Source organism: Cinclus cinclus, chromosome 10, assembly GCF_963662255.1.
Source record: "Cinclus cinclus chromosome 10, bCinCin1.1, whole genome shotgun sequence".
Classification (NCBI taxonomy): domain Eukaryota; kingdom Metazoa; phylum Chordata; class Aves; order Passeriformes; family Cinclidae; genus Cinclus; species Cinclus cinclus.
Window position 1 is genome coordinate 9,283,925 of NC_085055.1, and position 18,331 is coordinate 9,302,255.

Consider the following 18,331-nt stretch of genomic DNA (forward strand, 5'->3'; position numbering starts at 1 on the left):
TTGTCATTCTGTGCATCTTAGACATGGAGGAAAGCACATTGCCTCCTCTTTGCAGCAGCTTCACCAGAATAAGCCATGTGCTCTGTTGAGGAAGGTCAGAGATTACAGACACGTCTTGCTCCTGTTGCTCTGCTATGATTGCTCTAAAATTAGACTTTCCTGCAACTGGAGACAACACTACAATGCTGAGTAAAATGGAAGGGTTACAACATATGTCTTACATACAATAGCCCTGTTTACACCACTCCTGGCTTCTTTCTCAGCAATATCCTTATGTTGACTCACACTCATTTTGCAAAATGAAACAATGGAGCTTCCTTATATTAAGAGATTATTTTGACTCCTGCTCAGGAAGACCACTGGGTTCTACAAATTACTGGAACCTCCTATCCACAAAAACTGTCAGAAGCCACCTCAGAGCAGCTGAATATCATGCGAAAGTATTTTTTGCTGCAATAGCCTAAAATATCTGGATCTCCTTGTAAAATAGAAATGACACATACCACTACTGATACAAGATTATTTAAATCACCCCGGACAGAAAACCTCCTCACTAGCATTTTTTCCTCTGAAACACACCCAACACTTACAAGTATTAGCTTAGATAACATTTAGCCATTTTCCCAGCACAGAGAGCTGCTACAAAAGCTGTGGAAAACAAGAATATTGCAAGCACAGAAAGAAATGTGGAGGATGAACCTTTCCCAGTGAAATGTGCACTAATATCTGAACTCCATGATAATGAACAACACTGTCATGATTTGTTTCACTGTATGAATTACTTACCCAGTCCAACAGGGTTTTAGGATTTTGAAAAATGTTGGAAAATGGATCACTCCTTAAAAAACAGAGATTTTTTTCTTTTCATCCTACTTAGTGCTTATGGTACATAATTTGATGCTGTTCTTAAGAAGACATTGGCATTCAAACCTGCGTTTCTGTTTCAGCCTTGATTTTACCCTTCAAGTTTTCAGACTGGCTAGGAAATTCTTAGAGAGCACAAGGTGAAATTGCTTTGGTGAAGCCTGAAGGGGCTGGACTCACCTGATCTAAATGCAGAGCACCCTCGGTGAAGCGCTGCTTGCGCAGGTGCTGCGCGACTCGATGCAGGTTCAGCACAGCCTCCTGGATCTCAGCTATGGAGTGCTGAGGTGAGACAGGGGGGAGCTCTTCAGGTGACAGCACCTTCCCAGGGCTGTCAATCATGCTCTGTGCATGGTCGTAGCTGAGCTTCACGCAGGAGCAGATGACCGTCCGCCCAAACCACTCATCAAGGATCTGCAAAATTACAAAGTGTAAATTGATCTGAGGACTCATTCTTCCGGTGCACAAAAGCTTGGGAAGTTGTACAAACTCTGGGAGGAACTACAGCAGACTTTCCCACTACCTGTGATCTTCGAGTGAAGATCTTGTCCTACTGAGACCTTCAGTCAGGCCTTTTGCCCATACAGATTCTCCAGCATTTAGACGTGTATATGCAAGTAACAGACAGCAATAGCGCATATGCATAGGAGACTGCCTGGATCTCCCTCCTCTACCTGATCTCCCTCCTTCACAGAGCTCAAAGAACCACAGTCCATCTGGGAGCAGAAACCAGCTTGTTGACTCAGAGGTTACCAGGTGCAGGAGTGACAACAGGCAGATACACACATCCCAGAGAGGTTCTCCTGCCTAAAACACAGCAGAATGACTTAAAGTCTGGCCACCAGGGCATGAGGGGCTAGCCTTAAAATACTGTTTTCAGGAGTACTGCAGAACTCCAATGTCTGACTAGCACTTGTGAAAGCTCCTGAGTAGGACTTTAGTGGGACTGGAGGAGAGATGGACAATCACTGACCCCTTGCTTCTGTAATTGTGTCCATGGTTCTAGGTCCAAACTCAACCCAGTAAGTTTTCTGGGATTCCAAATTACTTTGGAATTGAGAGGAAAATATTCAATAAATTGCTTATAAAATTATTTTATTTTAAAACAGAAGCCACCCCCATTTTAAACTCCCTAAAAGAATACTGGTGCAAAAGTAGGGATTCAGAATTATTTCCTAAAGCAGACAGGAAAACCTATTTTCAGCTGAGATATATAAGAGAATCCGACAGCTCATCAAGGCAGTGACAAAACACTGAGGGACATGGGCAGAAGGCTCTTCACAAAAGTCAAGAGCATTGGCATGAGGGCTCTGGAGACAGATGCAGTTTGTGATAAACCATTCAAAGCATGAGCACTCAGAGAATGATTGGAGAATTGTAATTCTGCCTTAGCTGCCATTGCTACCTTACCCCTTCATCAGCCCAAAAGAACAAGGTAAATTCTGCAAGTGACATTGTCCAGGCAGAAGAGTGAGCTCTCTATGACAGCCTCATCAAGGACACTGCTTCAGAGACAAACCTTCTTCTTAATATGAAGGGACTGATTCCCAAAATACCTTTGCTGCCTCCCTCCCTAATGCATCTCAAAACATATGTGCTGTATAACTCAGCAACTCAGAGCTCTGACAGTCACAGGGCTTTTAAGCTTATTTCTAATTCAAAAATGCTTTAATAGCAGACACACAGCAAGTAGCATCTTGCAACATAAAGTGCTCTGACCACCAGTTCATGCTTATTCTCTGTGTGTCTCTTCCTCTGTGCTATGGAGAAAGAAAGGAAGAGAAGGCCACAAAGCTGGACAGAGATGCTGTGACAGTGCTGGCAGCACCTGCTCTGTGCTCTGCTGCATCTGTTCAGTGCAGTTCAGCCTCCTGTGGTGATGGGAGATGCCTGTCCAGTAGGTCGGTATCCCCTGCTTTGGAAACCCTACCAGAGGAATGGGCAAGCTCCCATGGGCTGGCCCATGTACCATGGCTGAGGGATGGGCAAGGCACAGTGGAGGAACAACATTTGGGGGTTGTGAGCTGGGACTTGGAGATCACAGTGAGTAGCCCATAACATCAGTCTGCAAGGTCCCCCCCCATCACAGCAAACCTGGTGCACCCAGAGTCCGCACAGAGCACCATCATCTAAAGAATTTCTAAAGTTATGATAAAGCTTCCCCAGTTCTGCATGCTTTTAAGGAAAATCCATAGTCCTGAGCAACATCCTGTCCTCACTGTCAGTACTCTTGTGGCTCTCCACCAACAGCTGAGGTTCAAGGACTGTGTTAAGGCCTGTGACTCACCTCCCTTTCACCCAGCAGACTGTGGGGGAGCATGTGATCCTGCTTGCACTGAGATACAGGTATAGTTACACCTAGAAATACCAGCTTTTCGAAGAATGCCCTCCTGGGCAAAAGCCCTACGACCACATTTCCTCCTGGAAAGAATAAATTCTTCTCCAGCCTTCACCTGACATCCACATCAAGGGACCTTGAGTAAGACTATAACCCTGAAAGGCCTTGTAGGAAAAACCAATTTGCTGAGATGGCCACAGGCAGTCTGCTCTCCCAGGAACATCATGGCCATGACCCAGACCATTCCAGAGGTCTGTTCCTTGAGCTGAATGTTACATCTCCTCTATTTTCTCACTGATCAGACAGAGTTGGACTGAGCACTGAACACATCCGTTTGAAACACAACAGATATATTGCATGGGACAAGAGACAAGATGTAATTAAAGGCTTATTTTAATCAAGACTTGACTTCTAGTTGTTCAAAGACAACTCAGAGTCAATAAAAGGTCTACCTAGTAGCTACTCTTAGAAGGCCTCGTGAGCAATCACGCTGTTGCTATAGGAAGGGGAACACTTTTCACAGTGGACAAATACAACCCACAGCAGTGCCAGAACAGGGACTCACTGCAGAAATACAGAATCAGGACTGCAACTGTATTTTGCTAAAGCACAAAGATAGATTCAGCATCCTTTAGAGCATCTGGGACAAAAATAAGGAGGTGAATCCTTGTGAAAATTTATCAAATTGGCACAAGAAATACTGTCTACAGAAGGAGTTGTATATGAGCACAAAAATGGGTAAAAAAACATCTGAGTACAAAAAGTGTACTTTGCACAGACTAAAAGAGTGCTCTGGTACTGCCAGTCTTCAGCCCTCCTTGATTAGCAAGGGAACACTGTGATCACCAAGGAGGAATTTTAGGGTAATAAAGAGTGTGGGAGAGGAACAGGGAGAGAAATGAAGACCTGGGGAGTGGTGACAGGCAGCTGAAGGCAGCTAAGTGCATCAGACAGCCTCCACAATTGCTCTCTGGAAACAACATATGCAGAGGATGGAGCCATACCTTTGCTGAAGGGCTATCATGTTTTATTTGGATTGATGTAATTTGCAGCTCTGAAGAGGAATTAAATAGTCTGTTTACCAGAGAGGCCACAGAGGAATTCTGCCACATCAGCCTCATTGCACAACTGCCTGCGAGCATGAGGCAGGGCTGGGGTCGAGGGCACATCTCATCCCACCCAAAGCATTAGCTCTGAATTGCTGCTGGAAGTAAGATATGGAATGGTTGGGTGACCTGGTAAGGAGCGGGACATTCTCCATTTCTGAGATTCATACAAATATTCATCCTTTCCCAACCATGTTGCGAGACTATTCCAGTTCGAAATTCCACAGTATGTCATCAGCAAAACAAAACAGAGGGACAGTCCTATATCCTCCAGTATTGTTCACATTTGCTATCCACCCAAGTGTTAAGGGATGACATTTTTACCACTACAAGAGAAGGGGCTGGCCACTGATTAGCAGGATGACTGCCTGCTGCCTGAGGTACCTTGCCTTCCGGAGTCAACTTCCAAATCACAGAGAACGTCAGTCTGTCTCGCATGGGATTGAGACTGCAGAGCTCCTCACAGAGCAGCCTGGGAAGCATTGGGATCACCTGGAAGAGAAGAGAGCCTTGGTGAGACACAAGGTTTTAGCGTGGACAAGCTCCCCTAACTAGCTGGTAAAGAGAAAATGTGGTAAGCTGGCAGCATCATGTTTTCTGTGGCAGGAGTGGCCATGTCACAGCTCTGAGACGGAACACCCATGCCAAAGCTGTATCACATGGCAGACAATGTGTGGGCATGGAATGAGGAAGTGAATCAAATCCTCTGAAATAAGAGGATTTCAGACATGGCTGCCACCAACATCCATATCAGCCCCATCCCTCAATGAAACCAGACACAGTTGTGAGTCTCCAACCTGGGAATCATTCCCAGTCCTCCCCTCTGAAGAATGGAGTAAGCATCCTGGAGTAATCTGCATCCTTGGTTATGCAAACACTTACACTGCAGCTTTTAAGGTCACAAAGTTTGCTCTGTTTTCCACTTCTTTCCCACTGCCACTTTGGCACTGGGAAGAATGAGGAAGGCTGGGCACATCAGGAAATTTAATGTTGAAGAAACATGGTCCTGGCAGTGAGAAGCTGAAGAGGCTGGATTTGGGAACTGTGTTTCTTGCTTTCCCACTGCATACCATGTAACCAAGAAGTAAATGCAAGTAAATCTCCACAGTAAAGAATAAGTGAAACTTCTCCCATGCAACACAGGAGCCATGCTTGGCTTCAATAAAGATTGAACCATGCTTTACAGCACAGACAAGAACATGTAGATGCAGGTGAGATAAAAAAGTACCTGTTTTACGACTATTGATCATGCTGCTTACAAATGGAGAACAAATACTTTATTATACTCAAAATTTGAACAAAACGTCAGCCAACATAAATTTCTGGCAGGATTTTTTTAACCCATATCCTAATTCCTTACAACTAATCAATATTTCTGCTCCTGAACATTGAACTACCAAATCACAAATTACTCATCTGACTACACCAACAAAGCTAAAGCTTTTGAGCATATTCATGCTAGAGCAAACCTGAGTAGCTCCAAGTGTTTCCACCATCCCTGAGTTATTTCTTAAGTGAAGTCTGTACTAAAGATAATCTTTACCATCTGCTTAATGAAGCAAAACTCATTATTTGAGTTTCACTTCTGACTTCCCTTTTCCTTGTTTACCTTTGTGAAGAAGCAGTAACTGCCCTCAAAGAACCACCACATTATTCCTCTAGTTTATTTTGAGTGGCAACATGGAATGGTGCTTTTCAGAAAAACAGAGAAAAATGCTCTACTTGTGTGCCATAAAGTAATTTAGCTGTTTAATTTAGTTTCTGTTTTGACTGCTCTGTGTGCCAGCCTGTAAATATAGGACCAGTAGGAAGCTGACTGTCATACAAATCCCAGCTCTCCCAAACTCTGACACCTATTTAGTGATGTCAAAGATAACTTCTTCTGCCTGGAGGCAGGAGAACCACTGTTCTTCAAAACAGTACTCAGGTGCCCATTTTTTCCTCAACTGCAGACACTTTACACTTACCTTTGAAGGAAAGACTTAAAATATTTAGTCACATTTGTGGTTTGGCACCAGAAATGGCTATAAATGCCTTCTAACTGCAGTACACACTAGTGCCAAAAGGTTAACTGCATGGTCTGGGGTTGTCAGGGAATCACACCATGAATCAGCAGCCCTGCTTTGCCTGGAAGGTCACAAGGGCACAGATCATGATAAGCTGTTTCCCATAACACAAAGGCTACCAACTCTGTTATTCCAGTTGCAAACAGAATGTTAACAATACTGCTACATCCATAACTCACTGACCCAGTACGTGAGCTTGGCCATGCTGCCTGGAAGGACCCACACCACAGGGGTAGAAATTTAGTGTAAGTGATGCCAACCCATATCAGAAAAGAGAGAAAATAGCTTTATAGACTCTCAGGAATCCCTGACTGCCTAAGATCACCCATGACCACCTTAGGACCCTGAAGTTCAGGTCACAGTGAACAAAGTGCTAGTAATTTAATAAAAGCTCCCATGCCCTTTCCCACCCAAATTAAAAGCTGCTTTTCTCTCTCTCCCCAACTCTGATTGATCATCTGATAATGGTTTATTGCACACACTGAATATTAGTGTGTCTTTGCACACAAAGACAGAGATTCCCTTCACATCAACTGGAGCAAAACCAGTTTGCTAGAAAAATGCCTACATGGAACACAAAAGCCCACGCTCACTTTAAGTGTACTTGAGCAGGATTAATATCCGATTCAAGAGGCTGTAATTCAGTGGAAGGGCTTTCAGTGATGTGAAACACAAGCAAAGCTTTAACTCAGATCATAATTACAGCATTAAACACTCACCATGCAATTAGCTGTAACAAATCTACTGTTAGGGAAGCATCAGCCTGTGTTACCTTTGTTTTACAGGAGAGAAACTTCAGGCAAAGTAATTTAATTTAAGCCATGGAGGAAGTCTCATGGGAGACTAAGAATGCAATCAACCTTTTCCTGGGTTCAGCAAACATATATATAACATAACATGACCTTGCACTGAAGGTATTTAAATTTATTCTACCTTACTGAATTAAAATAAACCTGTTTCCAACACCACAACAGTCTTGGCTGACTGACTCCTGCTTTAACATCATGATTTCTCTTCACCCTCTACATGGAGAATAAACCAACTGTCACAAGGCACAGGAGTTTAAGTTATAAATACACATTTCCTTTTTCCTTAACATGATACGGTCTCAGCCTGAAAGGATTCCTAGTAATTGCAAGCCCAGCATTTAACATACAAAGATGTCACAGCTGTGTCACACTCAGAGAGTGAGACGTTCCAGGAGTGATCACAGGGGCTGCCCAGATGAACTCTGGCAACAGGATTATCTCCATCTCTTTCTGACAGAGTCATGGGATGAGAAGAGATTTCCCTAAGCACATCTTTAATGTCCAGATTTGCAAAATATCAGAGTTGTGTAGAATTGCCTTGAATAATCCAGAAGTTGCCCGGCACCTTTTAAATGCTTTGCCCTTCCTGTGACTGTCTGCCAAGAGCCAGCAGTGTCTGCCAGCTGTCCTGTGGAGTGCCAGGGCACGCAGGAATGCAGTGAGCTGAAACGCTGCCCAGGGATAGCACCTCCAGTGGGAAGTGGTTTCCTTGGCAAACTGCTACAGATGTGCCTATGTTGGGGATCACATCATTCAGCTTGGTTTTACTGCAGATGGAAATAAAGTCACCTGGGCTTATACAGAGGTCATAAACCTGGAATAAGGCGTTTATAAATGTAGCTGAATCCAGAAATGCAGTTAGAGAGGCCCAGCAGGGCTAGGCAAAAAAAAAAATATTACAAAAATAAAAAAGGAGCTACACCCCCCAGGAAATCCTTTCTAATGAATGTGTCATAGAAACCAGGGCTTGGGTGGTGAAAGCTTGTCTGGTTTTAATCCCCCTCTATCAGTTAGGCTAATAAAATACATCACCTCTCCACACAAGCCTAGCAGTGCCCAAGAGATACCGGAAAGGGCACATCTTCAAGTGAAAGGCTGATATCCACAATGCTGACAGCTGAGGTTCTGCATTTCAAATCAAACCACAGACAGAGGATTTTTCTCCCCCCATTTCCAAGTACTAAATGCAAAATCTTCAGCACTACCCTCAAGACTCAGTTGTCCAGCACTGCCTGACAGGCTGCTCCATGCTACTGGTTCTCCCTGCAGGCAGAAAGCCAAAGCAATGGCACCACTGGAAAACCAAAGTGAAAGATGGCACTTCTGGGGCTGGAGGGGTCCTACACACCATCATGCTGGCATCATAAAACAGATGGACCTGTGACCACGGCTGGTCGCAGTGATTAGCAGCTAGGTGCTCTGCACAGGAAAATCTAAATTCTTGCTTGTGAGAGCCCTGGGGTTTGTTTTGTTTTGCCTTTGCAACTAATTAAGTGCTTCCAGAAACCAAATGTGAGTTTCCAGTCTCAGACTCATTCCTAGGGAGCTGGTCAGTGGGAGGGAGTGAACACGTGCCTGTTGGGATGATAAAGTTCTTGCTCCCTATAAAGTCAGAAACATCTGCTGCAGCCAGGACTAACTCACTGGCCAGGTTCAGAGCAGGTTAGCCCAGAGCAGCTCTGATCAATGGACTCACTGTAGTAGCTTTTCAAGGAACAGAAGGGGAAAACTGGTCAGCCAACCAAAGGGAAAAAAGGGAACAAACCCCAGTCAAGCATAATCCCTTATCTTCACAAAGTTACATGAACAGGTTTGGTCCCTTCAAACAACTTCATTCTCCTGGCTCCCTGCTTTGGCTGCCCCTTAATTCTTGGTTCAGGTTGGTTATGACCACCACTGACTCCCAAGGTAATCCTTAATCCACAATCAATCCAAAGGGGAGAGACTGTATTAACCAAGAATTTCCACTACAGCTGGTAGGAGGATGATGAAGTCCAACAATGGAGTGGACTCAGCAAATCTCTTGCTTGTACAGTACAAGACACTCAAGGGAAATAGGCAATTTGTTTATGACCCAAGATTTCTCCTCAGGAGTTGTATCAACACTTCCATGAATTCAGATTTCAAGCAACTCCTTGTTACTCAGTCTGAAATTATCAAAATATCAACACCCTGACAATCGGCTGGTGTCAAAAGTGAATGTCTTGAAATCTTTGGACTCAATGTGAAGACAGGCTTACAGTTCTGATCTTTGATCTCCAGTATATAACAGGACCAGTAAAATATTACAGCGATTTATGGCTGAACTCTCACTAGAGCTGCTTCACACCTAAAATAACACTGTGAGATATGCCAAAAAAGAGGAAACTGTTTAGCCTTTCTTGCTTCTTAAAACCTGATACATTCTTATTTCAAACACTTTTGACTTGTATTAAATAGACCACTAGCAATTACACAATAACTCCCCTTCTGGTTCAGGAAAATTAAATATGTGGCTTTATTTAACTTCTTTGGGAGGATTAGCATGGTGCTAACCTCTCACAGAATCACAGCTGTCTTAGGAAACAGTTTCATCAAAGGAAAGCATATTTTCTACAAGAGTCATGCTACCATCTTGTTTCAGACAGCCTGGCTGCGTTCCTTTGCCCATCCCCTCGCTCCTTTTCATCTCTTGCAATTAAAATATTGAAAATTTCGTAATCTAACCTGGTTTGTTGTTGTAAAATGTGTTTTCAGCAGGGCAGAAGTGTGGGTAAAACACTAATCCTGACTGCTGGGCCACAGTAGTTGAAGATTAATTGAAGATTAGGGGCAACAGGTAACATGGTGGCATTGCACAGGACTGGCAGTGCTGGGGTGAAAAGGCACTTTGAAAGAAAATTCAATTAGCTTCTGCATCCAACTAGATTTTCATGAAATATGTATCCTTTCTTTATAGAAATCTTCCTTCTCCCTTGACTAAAATAATCACATGGCCTCAAACCACAGTATTTTGACTTGGAAATACTGCCACAACATCCTCCTGGAGTACAGCTTTGCTGCCCCAATGACATCCCCCCTAGGCCAGCCCACACCTCCCATCATCGAGTCATCCATCAGAGGGGGAAGCAGAACACTACAGAAGCCACGGGCTTATCACTGGAGAGACTGTAGGATTGGGAAGACTGGTGTCAGAACTGCTATTTCCATGAGATACACATTGCTTCACACTGGTGGAGAGTAGCAAGCACAGGGAACTGTGGTCTCCCAGCGCAGAGCAGCTGTGTGCTGTTGGTGTCACCACCACTGAGCCAGCAGGGACACTTTGGCATTGCTGTCACAGTGCTTGCACAGGGAGCTGAAATCCCCCAGACTCTCTGAGACCCCCAAAGCTGTGCCTGGCTGCTTCTACCAGAAGAAATCTACAGAACAGCTGCTAAAGGCAAACAGCTTGATATCAGACCATTAATTTGATTCCACCAGTGTAACATAAATCATTTTATCATCCAGAAAGTATAGAGAGGACACAGGAAGCTACTGGAACAAGCATCATTACAAAAACCTCCCCAGATAACAACCCTGAAAACATCCAGGAAGGGAAGGGACAGGAAGAATCACTCCTAAGTAGCAAGTAGGATACATTTATTTATTACAGAAAAGACGTCCTGTCATTCCAGAAGGGGCTCTGGAAACAAGGACTTCAGTTTGACTGAACTGGAATGTGGGGAGAGAGAGATTAATCTGCTCCATGAAACTGCTTCAACACTCCTCTTCATGCAGCTGATGCCTCAAGCCTGCACAGGACAGACAGCCAAGTCTTCCAGCTTCCCCTACATGCACAGTGCCAATGGTATCTGATGGTCTACGAAGTGTTTCTGCACATTCAACTGAAAATGAGACAGCCACAGACAAAGCCTACACGTTTCCTCTCCAACAATGTTAAACCTGAACCTGTTCATTTTTAAATCTTAGAAGTCAGCTTGAAACTTGCAACATTTTATTCTGATAAAGCTAAAATCTGCATAATTTCAAGCATCTTTTCACTGCATGATGAAGGAACACTCTTCCTCCATTATTTGGGATACCCAGATAAAGTAAGAGCGTGAACCTTTTGTTTTACCTCAATATGTTTGTTTGTTTGTTTGTTTGTCTGGGTGCTTTACAACCTACTCTGACACAAAATCATTTCTGGGAGGGATTAGTTGGACTCTTTCACCAAAGGCAAGACAAAATCCTCCACATCTGCCAATCTGAAGCCCCCAAGAGCAAAGCATAGGAGCCAGCTTGGGTGTGTCAGGCATGGCTCAGGTCAGCACTGAGCTGGTGAGCCCTGGCACATGTGGGACACTCCCTGACCACAGACACAGGGTCACAAGCTGCTGCTCCATCCCATCCTCTCTCCATAAGCTCCAATGTAGTCAGCAGCTAAGTCAGCTTCTGTGTTTCCATCAACTTACTCATTTTTGTAGGTGTCCTGCAACAACAGCCATATTTTGATTGTGAGCTTCTGAAAACCAACCCTGAAAATTAATTTACGGTAAATGGAAGGCACAATCATCAGACAGACAAAGGAAAAGCTGTCCTTACCTTCTGCACCAGATAGACACTGGTGGCCCTTTCACTTGCTACTTTATCCAGTGCTGTTTCTTCCAGTACGAAGTAGCTCACATCTGCGATGTGGACTCCCACTTCCAGGTTCCCTGGAATTGCACAAGGAAGTCAGCAGGCTGTGAGGAGAAATGAACTGCGGACATACGTAATTCTGACTCCTCTCCCCCTCCCCCAGTGCTACTGCAACCTTTTTGCTTTACCCTGGAATCTCACAAAACTGATACTTCTTTCCACTTCTTCCACCTGGGATGAAAACCATGGTCTCTCAGGACACTCTTAAATTCACCACCATGTGGCTAAAACATATGAGTAAATATACATAGAAGTGAATCCTCAAATACATAGGTGGAAATGTGAAAACCCTTCAAAATCATGTGGATGAATCTTTCCAATTAGGAGCTTGTAATAGTGAGCCCAGTCCTCATCCCTTTGCTGCCAGACAACAGCATGAAAGAAAGATGGAATCCCACCTTCCAAGCACACAGGCAATGCAGGATCACATTTCCCCGGTATGGAGCAGTCAGTCACACATGCTTTTGGGTTATCAAAATTGCACCAACCTGGTTGAGCCCAATTTACTGCTGGGGACATGGGAAGTCTTCAATTACTTTTGATCAGCCTATGCAGAAGTGCAGCTTTCCACTATAAGAATATTTTCACTGTTACCTGCGTTTCCTTCAGATTTGGCTTTTTATCCTTTAATTAGAGTCCAGTTTAAAAGCATCTTAAGTCAAAAGTTAGGCTAGAGAGGAGTACTACTGAGGTTTATCATGAGGTTTTGGCAGAAATTCGGATTTGGAAGTAGTGATCATCCTCAGCTTTGGAAGTAATTAGTACCTGGGTCCAAGAAATTCTGGTTTGCTAATCCTCAAAGCAGCCTATTGACCTTTGTTTTCTCTGGAAGGACTAGGCTGGATTTGAGGTGCTTATTTGTAGAATACTTCTAAGTGCAGCAGGTTCCTAATTATAACACTTGGTTCTTTAGAGGAATTCACTAACCTCTTGGTATCTATAAATATTTTTTCTTTCCTTAATTTTTTTAAAGAGAGAAAGTAATAAGATCTCATGCTGGTGACAATCCTGTTTATTTATACACCTCACAAAGAACATTATCAAAGCCGTTCCCTTGAATGTCACGTTTTTGAAGGATAAATGGTTTGTAGCTGCTGTCATTAAGCAGTACATGTGCCTGTGTGCCCTTCTGATGGATACCAACACAGATTTCAGCAGAGTAGGAGTAGAACCAGATGAAGTATGAGAAAGTTCAGTCTCCTATTAGTGGGAGACACCCAGCCCACTGTGCCCCAGCTGGGAACTCAGGGAAATGAGTACCAGCCCACCCTGCAGAGCTGCCTGACTTCATAACAATTTCACTTTATTAAGCCATATTTGCACAGCACTGCGAGTATGTAAAGTGCAATATTGCTTTTTGAGCAGCTTTTGTGCACTTGACAGAGCACAGATGTAAAGGTGGCAGAAATGCACACAGAAGGCAGAAGGGATGGACTTTAGATGTGCCCACATAGCCTCCAGTCACTAGAAAGGCCTGAAGAGACTAAATATGATGGCAGCAGGGACAGAGGGCAATAATCCCATTGCCACCAAGGGACAAATTCCACCACTTGTCAGAAAGCTGGGAGCAAAGACTGCAGATTAAATGGTTCACCTCAGAAAGCTGCCTACAGCTGTGTTGTGATATTATCACATGCCTTGAAAGCTGCTCTACATGGATTAGGCACCCAAGCCTGAAAGTACTTAGACAGTAAGTCTTAGACCAACAGTTCAACCAACAGGTTTAATATTACACACACTTGAAGCCAACACACTCAGAAGGTAAAAAAATATTGAATACTTTGAAGTCAATATTGTAATGTATTGACCCTGCAGGCAAATATTGACTAAAGGAAAAGGAGAGGGGGTCATTACATCATGCCTTTAATCACACTTTAATTCAATATGTGCACTGTTACAAACATGAACTTTTTGTCCTCAATAGAAAATCGACAAACCAAGAAAGATCTCATTGCATGAGATAATAAAATATGGAGTCAGCCAATGAAAACACACTGAGCAGAGTTAAATTTCATTCAGGTTTCCCACCACAGCTTCTAAAAGCCACGGTCAGAGTGAGCCCCTTGCTTTTGAACTTTTAATGGAAATTCTATCTAAATATTTTCTTACATACATTGACATAATGCAAACTGGCAGCTCTTGGGTTTATCTTGCTCATGTATGAATCACCCTATCTCCCTCACCCCCAAAATATTCAGACCAAGAGAACTTGAAGATACAGCACAGTGATCAACCAATCTGATTTCTCTCAAATCATTGCTTTCGAATGTGCTAGACAAAATACCAGCCTAAGCCTGCACAGAAATACCCATCTGCTGCTCTCTCCTAGTTTATTTGCTGATTAACGTGAAAGAGTGTGGGTGATAGAGAAATACTATTCACTAGAATTCTGTTCCAGGTCCACAAACTGTTTCTCTAGTCTCACTAATTTTTATGACAAAGTCACAAAAGGAATATTTCACATTTTAAGTCTCATGTTATTTCCCAGGGGGGTTAAAAAAAAAAGAAAGAGAGAAAAAAAAAACCAAACAAGAGAATTTAACCAGCAGCCATGGAGTAAAAAAGTCTTGTCAAAGAGATAAGCGGAAAGGGGTAGAGGGTGGACATCACAAGGACCACACACCACAGGCTACTACACATGGTCTACTTGACCTCCATTTTGTTGAAAAAAAATCTACTTTTCCAGCAAAGAGAGGCTTCAAACCTTGCCATGTAGCTATCCATTATGACAGACTTTTTATATCCTAAATTTCTTAGAGGAACACGTACTTTTACAAACTACAGATTTGTTTCATCCCAAATTCTCTAACAGGGAACTTAGAACTGCACAACAACCCCTTCAGCTAGGTATATACAACCAGTTTAAAGGTTAGGGTTTTTAAAAACTAATTTACATTAAAATGTACAGGAGATTAAGTCAGCATTTCATGTGCTGCTATTAAAGCAAGAGCTGCAGGAAGCATCTATTGCAATGAAAAATGCTGAAGGCACTTGGATGGCTTCTTTCATTCAGGATCTCTGGGACCCTTTCACTTAAAACCATTTCATATCAAAGTGGATGCAAAACTGTTGTGCCATTCCAACTCTACCACTGCAAAACTGCTCTTAGGAGATGTTTAGCAACAGGGAATGCAGTTTAGAATCAAGCACGGCGTGTTTTATTAACCAGCTGAACCCTATTAGCTCCTCTCTGCAGCTACAGAGATCTGGAGACAGAGATGGATGGGAGACAGGAGCATTGTCTGAAATTACACCACAGCATTGCAAAACCCAGTAATGAGGCCCTTTGCAATGAGGAGCTCTCCCGAGATCTGCAAGTAGAAAGGGAAAGGGCTGGGCACTCAGCCACCCAAACTCCCCATGGGCCAATGCTCTGTGCCAGCGGGACAGGATTTGTCATCTTACTGCAAACAACACAGTTGTGATGCCATGAGCAGAGAGGACGATCTCCCTTTTATTTACCATCATGTGGCTGTGAGAATGGCAGAACAGAATGAACCTGTGTCTCGCCAACTTTCTGAAAGCCTGGATTCCCTCTCAGAGCTCACCAAGTGACAGAGCCATGACAGGCAAGTCTCCCCCAGCACAATGGGCACACAGCTGTTTTGGAAAAGGTTCAGCTCCTTGAGCTAAGGATCTGGCTTGTTTGAACCTACCCCAAAATCTCCTGTGCATCAATATGATGCTAAAATCGAAGGAGAGCAGTGGCACCTTGCAGAAGAACAAAGAACAGGCTGCTCCTTTTTTGTTTTTATGATTTTTTTTTTGTTGCTGTTGTCAATTATTCTCTTTGACAAAACAGTTTAGAGAACTTCTCTACTTCTTTTTTGAAAAAATTATAAACAAAAAGGGATTAGTAAGAAGGAGCTGAAGAGAAGGAAAAGGCATTTTCAGCCTGTAAATGCTTCATAAGAGCTCTCAACCCAACGGGTCACATCAAGCATTTGCCCCTGGAATTAAAAAATTGAGTTGAATGCATTTGAACAGTATGTGAGGGAACACATTGAAAGCAAATCCCTCTTCCTTGTCTTCAACAACCCCACTCAGTCATAGCACAAATCCAGAGACAAAGCAATTTCACTTCATAACCTAGCATAAGTGAATTTTAGGGCCATATAACTTAAAAACACAGCTCTTCAAGGACAAGACATCAGAAACTATTTCTCTACCATGCAGACACATTCCCATTTATTTCCATTTCTCCTTCAAGCATCATCATTTTCAAGAGGGAAGTCAAACATGAGCAAATGTGTTAAGTCAACTTTAAATCAAATACCAGGGTTTTTATATTAACCTCTGTTTCCCACACTGTCTTCACCCTTCAGTGAGATACAGAAGAGTTCAAAGAAAATTGCAAAGTGTTTGCACTATCCAGAAAACAGACAACTACCCACCTGCTGCCAGCAGTTCCAGGCAGTCCTAAGATGTTCCCTGGTTAGACCAAACTCTTGCAGCAAATAATTACAGCTCTTTCACATTCACAGCCCTGGGGGTATCATGCTGTTGCTCTTCTCTGCTAAGCAGTATTTAGCACTTTGCAAAAGTATGAAAAACTTGCATAAAGAGGAAGAAATGAGGCCTTTACCCTACATGCACGTTTTGGTGCTATTGGCAGTGCTACAGAACATTAGGTATCTTCATCAAGGGGGAGGACAGTGTCTGCCACAGAGGGTCACAGTTACAGAAGGGGCAGTCAGAGGGGCTGCAGACCATAAAGGGGTGGACATAAACCCAATGTAAGTTGCACTGAAGCAGAAACTGGCATCAAGACTTGGGGAAGCTGCTGGAACCAGGTAGGAGCCATCACAAACCTTTAACACACACCTTTAAATGAACAACATGACCCAAATATTTCTGCTTCTTTTTGGCATGTGTAGGAACACATACAGATCAAGGGTTACAGAAATGACCATCTTGTGACAGAGAGAAGAAAAGAGAGAAAAGGGAATGACTGATTAGGAGAGAAGAGCAAGTGGGAAAGCAAAGAAAGTGCAAGATGGAGAAGGGGAGGAGAAGAGTTTAATAAAAATAAAAGTTGAACCATGGAAAGAGCAAGTTTTTTTGTCTGCTCTGGAGTCTGAAGACAAAGGTGGGTGGCTCTAATTCTCAGCTGAGGTTACTTTTCCACCAAAGGAAGCCAAGCCGTTGTTCAAAAAATCAGACAGTGTGTTTTATTTATTTTAAAATAACAAGGAAAGTGCTTAAATTTTACTTGTGTGCCCTAGGGCCATTCTGCTTTTTGAAGACACAGTGCAACTGATCCAATAACTTGTTTACCAAGAAACCAAATTTTTTAAATTATCACATGATGGCCCTTTAGCCAACTGACATGCAACTAATTGCACCCTTTTTCTGAGCAAGTAATAGCTTTTTCCTTCTCTAAAGGTCTCTTCCTTGACATAACCTCACGAGAAGACTCTGGCAAAAGGATCCGACCCTGTATCTTGAGAGCAGGGCAAGTCCCCAGGGCACAGAGCAGCAACTGTTCCATCCAACATTTCCATCCACTTAGTAAATGTTGCAACAATCTCAAAAAGAAAAAAAAAAAACTGTCTGCCCAAACAAACAGCAAACACCTCACACCTCTAAAGGGTAACAATAAAAAAAAAAAAAAAAAGTGCTGCATGCTACCAAACCCCTCTGCCACTGGTTTATGTAAAAAATGTCCCACAGAAACAACCCACTTCACCTACCAGTAACAGAGAGACTTAGACCATCAGAAACAGCCTGGTCAAGGTTTCAAGAAATTTCAACTCTTCTTTGAACTGTGCTTGGTCACCTTTTTGGGGATCTGTAGCACCTGGAGAGTGCCAAGTTTGGGCCCTTAACATTCACATGGCAAAGTGTGGGAGGTGGCACAAGCATTGTGTCAGCAGCAGACTGCAGAAATGCTGGCTGGGTCTGGGCTTTTGCTTTGCTTCTTAAATCACAATTAAGACCTTCATTCTTCATTCTTTCCTTCAGGAGCCAGGATGATGTAAAGATAATAAAAGCTGTGACTTTTCTATTAAACTGCTCAAACTCAGGAGCTAGGAGATGGACCAAATCCCCAACGCAAGCAGAAGTGAGATTAGCCTCAGTTACTCCAAACTGAGAAACAGCATAAGATCACAAGAGAGGGGAGAAAACCCCCCAGAAAAATCTCTAAATGTTAACTCTCCCCATACTGAAAGCCTAGGCACCTCCTCAACTTCCACAAGCACCTGAGAAACTACTGACAGGAATGGTGACATTGCAAAGTGATGCTTTTAGCAGTTCTAAGATAATAAAAAAATATTCAGAGTTTTTCACAAAAATAAACCACAACAGGGTGTTTGTAACTTTCTTCTTTTCTTCTTTAAGTTAAAAGGTCAATGTTGGACATCAATGAGTCTAAAATCCAGAAAAATATGATTCTTAAAGTACTGTTTTACTCTGGTCAGCTACTCTGACCTTTGGCCATTTTGTCCCTTGCATCAACTGAACATTAGAGAGACAACTACAATT

The 18,331-nt window shown here is 43.0% G+C and overlaps 1 protein-coding gene across 1 annotated transcript in view; it reads right to left on the reverse strand.

The window, feature by feature from the left end:
• Window positions 1-18,331, reverse strand: part of DIS3L2 (DIS3 like 3'-5' exoribonuclease 2) — a 183,260-nt gene that overhangs the window by 61,484 nt on the left and 103,445 nt on the right. Inside the window, exons 12-14 of the mRNA XM_062498823.1 lie at window positions 11,750-11,862; window positions 4,693-4,800; window positions 1,045-1,278 (exon numbers count right to left, since the gene is read on the reverse strand). Coding sequence (XP_062354807.1) covers window positions 1,045-1,278; window positions 4,693-4,800; window positions 11,750-11,862 — 455 coding nt within the window. The remainder of the gene's footprint in view (window positions 1-1,044; window positions 1,279-4,692; window positions 4,801-11,749; window positions 11,863-18,331) is intronic.